General features: G+C 52.6%; 1 protein-coding gene across 1 annotated transcript; it reads left to right on the forward strand.

The window, feature by feature from the left end:
• The first annotated feature begins 1,245 nt into the window (after positions 1 to 1,245).
• LOC128897255 (inositol 1,4,5-trisphosphate receptor-interacting protein-like 1) lies at positions 1,246 to 5,584 on the forward strand. The gene is made up of 6 exons (XM_054162157.1): positions 1,246 to 1,312; positions 1,506 to 1,576; positions 2,807 to 2,924; positions 3,297 to 4,328; positions 5,129 to 5,266; positions 5,448 to 5,584. Exons 1-6 carry the CDS (start codon positions 1,246 to 1,248, stop codon positions 5,582 to 5,584), a joined length of 1,563 nt encoding a protein of 520 aa, XP_054018132.1.
• Positions 5,585 to 5,829: the final 245 nt, after the last annotated feature.

A 5,829-nucleotide genomic window follows, 5' to 3' on the forward strand; every position in this document is an offset into this window, starting at 1 on the left:
TTGCCTACAGCAACACAGGAGAAAGAGAGGCTGCTTGTGGTGTCTGCTCCCAACAGCCATCAGAACCTGAGTAGGGTCCTGGCTTGAGAAACCACGTAGAAAACAAACAAATTAATAACGGTTTCTCCCCCTGAATGTGACTGAAATTGCTCACTGTAAATGATCACTCACCCACCTAAGCTGAGCTTGAGGAGCTGGGCCTTTATCCTGCTTTGCAGGAAGTTTGTTCCCTGAAGGTGCAAATCCTGACTCATAATGCCCACACATTGTTTCTTGCTGCGCTGTCACATACCCTGCCTAGCCTATCTCTGCTTTTCAAATTACGTGTTCTTTCCTCACAGGTTTCTTCCTGCAGTGCAAAATCTCCTTAGAGATCTCCTTCAAGATACCTGCAGAATGAAACTGACAAGAAGGTAAGTCTGACAGAAGCAAGTCTTGTTGAAGTGACCTTTCTGCACTAAGTCCAGATTAAGGTCTCCGTGCTCTTAACCTCGTTTAACTTTATAAACCTAGCTCCTGGTTGCAAAAAAATGGAGTCCTGACACTACTTTTAAACAGGCACCATGACCAGGAATCGACACCTCTCTTTTTCCAAAAGGGGAATCAGCACGGAGATCTGGAAAGCAGGAGAAAATGCATAAACAAATATCATGGGCTGAAATTGTAACGCACACTCATTTGACGCTTGAGATGCTAGAGCACTTCCACTGAGCAATCCCACACTGTCAGCAGCTGTTGGTCCCGCAGGTTGCATTTCCCAGTGATGTTAACAGGAACTGCAGAGTCCCTGGTAATTTCAGTCAGCAGTGGAAGTCCTAGGTGTAGCAATTTTTACCTGTCCTCTTCCTCCTATATTCAGGTCTACTAGTGACACAAGAATGGAAAGGAGAGCCTGAACACTGCAAGTCCAAACCCAAACCATGTAGTTATAACTGCCAAATGAATGATACTTTTTTTGTCAGAAGTCTTATTTGCTTTGTCTGCCTGAATCAAGAAGACTGCATCTCAAAGCTGTCATTCTCAAACGTCAACATATTGCACTGTGTCCCCTGCTGCCCCCAGGGGGATTTGGTATTTACTCAAAGGATCGATCCTTCCATGCAGATGGACAGTAATAATGATGGAAGGAAAAACAGAGGCAGGACCACAGAGGTAGGACCCCGCAGTAGAGAGGAGGCAAGCGTGGAGACTTTGATACAGAGAAAGGAGACGGTGACTGCAAGCAGGACCTGAAGAAAGGGAGGGATGGAGGCAGGGTACCACTCAGGGCATGCTTATGATGAGTGCAATGAACTAAGTCCACCCTGTGGCAGTGAGGAACTCTCTAGTGTATACAGGCAGTATCGCTTGGCCGTCTTACACATTCCCTGGATTTCAGGAGACTAGCTCTCGGGTTATGGAAAAACACAACAGATTCTCCCCACAACAGATATGGAAGAGAAGAGCTATCTGCAGAAGGCCCTGCACCCTTGCAGGTTATCTTCCACTCCTGCCACACCATGTAGGATCCCATGATGAACTGATAGCAGGCAAGCAGCTACCTGACCTCCTGGCGCAGGGGACAAAGTGGGAGAATGTGGGACACAGAAAGGGAAGGGAAATCCCTGGGCAGCAGCCCTCTGCCAGGAGCAGCAGCATCCTCCTCTCAAGACCACAGTGGCTACAAAGATGCCTGTGCTTAGTGCAGGGGGCTTGCACCAGATGACCTTTCAAGGTCCCTTCCAACCCAATGCCTGCTATGAGTCTCTGATCCTGTGATCCTACAATTCTATGAATCTTGGATTTTTGCCCTGCTTTCCCTTCACACTGGTGCAAGCATGGTGACAACATTCCTTGGGCCCTGAGACCCTTGTCTTCACCAGGTTTGGATGGATAATCTGACCATACCAGAGATTCTCCAGTGAGCTGGTACTGCAGAAGTGTCCATTCAAGCCATGGAGAAGAGGGTGCTCTAGCAGCTGGGGGAGCTCCCCACTGAGAAATCTCCACCTGCCTGGTGAAAGCACCGAGAGCACAGCCATGACCAGAAGCACAGAGGCCTGTCCTGCCGGGGGGGGTGGTACATTGTGGGTCTCAGGGCTTGGTGGCCCGGGGCAGCTGTGACTTGCTGAGCCAGGCTGGGGTGGAGGGCCGGAGCTGGTCATCGGGCACAGCTGCGATGTGCTGTGGCATTTGTGACGTCACAGGGGATGGGTGGGCAGGGGAGTTTGTGACGTCGTAGGGGATGGGTAGGCAGGGGAGTTTGTGACATCGTAGAGGATGGGTGGGCAGGGGATGTTATAAACGTGCCAGAAGGCAGTGTTGCCCCCAGCTTGGTGTGGACCAGCAGTAAGTGCGGGTGTGGAGGGAGGTTGGGGGGGATGAGGGCAGGGGAAGAAACACAGGTCCCTGGGGTTGGGTTCTTACCCTGCATCAAGGGCAAAGCTACTGGAGAGCAGCATGGTCGGGGCACAGTGCCACTGGCACCGGGGCTGGGTGCAGGCCTTGCAGCCTCCCAGCTGCCTGGCCCCACTCTTCACTGCCCCTAGCTCCCTGTGGCTCCCATGCCCACCTCCATCATCTCCAGGTAGGGGAGGCTATAAATGTGCCGCAGGCAGCATTGCCCCAGTTTGGCCTGGAGCAGTAGTAACTGCAGGTGTGGGGGAAGGCTGGGCTGGATGAGGGCTGGGTCAAAAACACAGGTCCCTTGTAAGTGTTGGGTTGTTAACCTGCATTGAGGGCAAGGCCATGCCCACCCCCATCATCTCTAGGTCACTCACTCCCAGCCCCACTGAACCCCTTCTCTCTCTCTCTCTCTCCTTTGCAGGTCATGGCTGCCATGGTCGTCATACATGGCTTGTCATCTGTACTGCAATCCCTCATTCTGGGGGCAAAAAAAGTTGGTTATGAGCTGGATGAGTACACAAAGGAGCATATGAAGCAGCGTGAGGAGATGCTGAGCAGGAAGATGGCTCATCTGCTGAGAGAGGTGGAGGAACTGGAGCAGAGGAGCCAGCAGCAGGGCAGTGTTGCCTGGACAACAATGCTCTTAGCTGCCTTGCAGCAGTGGCAGTTCTGGGCCATTGCCGGCTTCCTTCTCCTGCTCTTGGTGCTCTGCTGGAGGCTCAAGAAATGGAGCCGTGAGCCAGCCAGCAGCAGAGAGAAAGAGCATTGTGGCAGCTACCCAGAGCTGGGGCAAGAAGAAGAGGAGCTGGAAGAGGAAGAAGAGGAGCTGCAGAAGGAAGAAGTTGATGGAGAAGATCCTGATGAGGTGAAGCATACGGACAGGCTGCTGGCTAAGCACATCCACTGGCCAGTGCAGGAACTGTCCTGCAGGAGCTGGCTGGTGAAGGAGCTGGTGGAGGAAGTCATCCAGGTGTACCAAGAGCTCTCCTCAGATACTCATTTCCCAGTGATGCAGCCACCCATTGGGATAGGCAGCACCTACGAAGGTTGGAGTCATCATGGGGATGATGCTGTCTACCGCCTGCTGGTGCCACTGAAAGCTGGTCGTGGCCACTCCTTCTGCTTGAAAGAGAGCATCGAGGAGCAGAGGCCAAAGAGGACTTTCCGGGCCAAAGTGCAACTGAAGTGCACCTGCACAACAGAAGAACCGGCGGAGAACATGCCGTGCTTCCTCCACCATCCTGACAAGAGGCAGAGGAGACATCGGCGGGAACACCTCCTCAGCGTGCTCTGCACCGGCTCCTACCTAGATGTGCACAAAATGGTCGCCTGGTTCCAGGACTTCGTGAGATCCATCTGGGGCGTGAGGCCTAAGATGTGTCACTACCATCTGAAGATGCTGCCCTCCCCACGCTCCTGCAAGCTGCAGCTGACAGATAGCCTGGGGAGAACCTTTGTCACTGAGCTGATATTTGGGCTGCAGCAAGGTGACTCGGACATCTTCCTGTGCAGCCGCAGTAGAGAGGCCACCTTGACCACGAGCACAACATGGTCAGCGAGCTGTGCTGTGGCAGAGGCAAAGTTTTTCCAGCATTTCGCCAGGCAGGTGCCACGTGGCAGCTACCACCTGAAGTGCCTGCGTGTCTGCACCCAAATCCTGGCAGGCACAGGCTTTTCAAGTGCTGCCATGAAGGCCCTTGTGATGCACCTCCTGACCACCACACCCCTGTCAGGCTGGTGCAGGGGAGCTTTTGTGGAACGGCTCAAGGACATCATGCAGTACCTGCACTGCTGCCTGAAAAGGAAACATCTCCACCACTTCTTCCTTGGCAATGACAACGTGCCTGAGGAGATAAGCTTGCCCGCTGCCTATGAAATGGCTGAGCCTCTCAATCTTTTCCAGGGCCTGGCACAGGATCCAGCTGCCCAAGCCAAGGCACTCTGTGAGTTCAAGGTGATTTATGATAGGTTCTTAAGGCTGCTCGTCTCTGGACGACGCTTAGAGATCATTATGTCCGGAGCTGTTTTCCAAACTCACAGCTCATGGCAGACCAGCACCTCACAGAAAAAGAAGGGAGGGGGGAAAAAAAAGAGGAGATCACAGGAAACAGGAAGGAGAGGGACAACTCTGTGCAGCAGTCCTCTGCCAAGAGACACGGCATCATCCTCTCGGTGATGTCCCCAGCTCAGGAGCTGGTGTGGACTCCAGCGACGGCGAGGTGAGCAATTTGCCTTCTTTTACTGGAAGAAGTAACAAGAGCCACTGCCTCTGAATTCAGGTTGCAGCTAACTAACCCCTCTCCATAGCAGGTAAAGCTACAAGAGCTGCCGAGCCCAGAGCTGCAGGGACGAGAGCTGCTCAAAACCCTGAGCACCGAAGATACCCAAATCACAGCCCGCCCAGACAGGCGTATCATCTGCCTCTATTGGGTGAGTTCTAACGTTCCCTTCGTGGGCAAAGCCGGTGTTTGAGCCGTATGGGATCCTTCCCAGTTTTGAATTGCTTGGATTTTGCAGAATTGTTTAAATTGTTACATGTTCCTGCTTGTGAGATACCTTCCCACAATCGAATATTTTGAATGAGTAAATAGGTTTTATTAATATTTTCTGCAGGATTTGGGAGTTCGTAAATTAATACTATTTATTAATCATTCCCCCTATTATATTAAATATCAATAATAACCATAAGAAATGGCACTGTGAGGGAAAGTGTATTCTACAGTGGCATTTTCATATAATGCAGGTTTAGAACGGGCAAAAGAAAACTGCAAAAATCCAGATGGCTTTGTTGAGAAACTGGCCGAGAGTGCTGGAAGACTGAGCAGCGAACCCGCAGCGATGACGGGGCTCCGCATTGTGCAGGCGCTGGAAGAACTTAAAGGTAAATTGGAAAATATTCAGTCCTTGAAAAGAAAAGCAAAGCTTTTTTTTTCTATTTGGAAAGAGAAATAGAAAATCCAAAGCCCCGGAACCAGATGATTTATGATTGATTCGTACTGCATATTGAGTCACATGCCCCTTTTACGAGCATTCATGCAAGCAGAAAATTTTTCTGTCTCCAGTCCGCAACAGGGCCCCAGACCGTGCAGTCCTGGAGCGGTTGCCGGAGGAGCCCGAGCACCAGGGACCTGATCCCCACCGCCGTCTGTTTTCAAATCCCGTTCAGGCGAAAGGCACTTGGCCGCAGCAGAAGATTTAGAGTCGCTAGGAACAGCCGACGAGCCAGCTACCGCGGGCGCTGTAGCTGCGGAGCGAAATGCCGTTTGGCCGGCCAGCCGCCACGCAGGACTCAGCCGAGCCGCGGGAGGAGGCGGCCGCCGACCGTGCGCCGAGCTGCTCGCCGAGCCCCGGAGCCCTGCCCGAACTGGTTGCCCGGCGCGAGAAACGCCACGGTCAGGGGGGTGATGGGATGATTGAAAGTGGACCAAGAACTGGTCTCGGAGC

The sequence above is a fragment of the Dryobates pubescens genome, chromosome 5 (assembly GCF_014839835.1).
Source record: "Dryobates pubescens isolate bDryPub1 chromosome 5, bDryPub1.pri, whole genome shotgun sequence".
NCBI classification, from domain to species: domain Eukaryota; kingdom Metazoa; phylum Chordata; class Aves; order Piciformes; family Picidae; genus Dryobates; species Dryobates pubescens.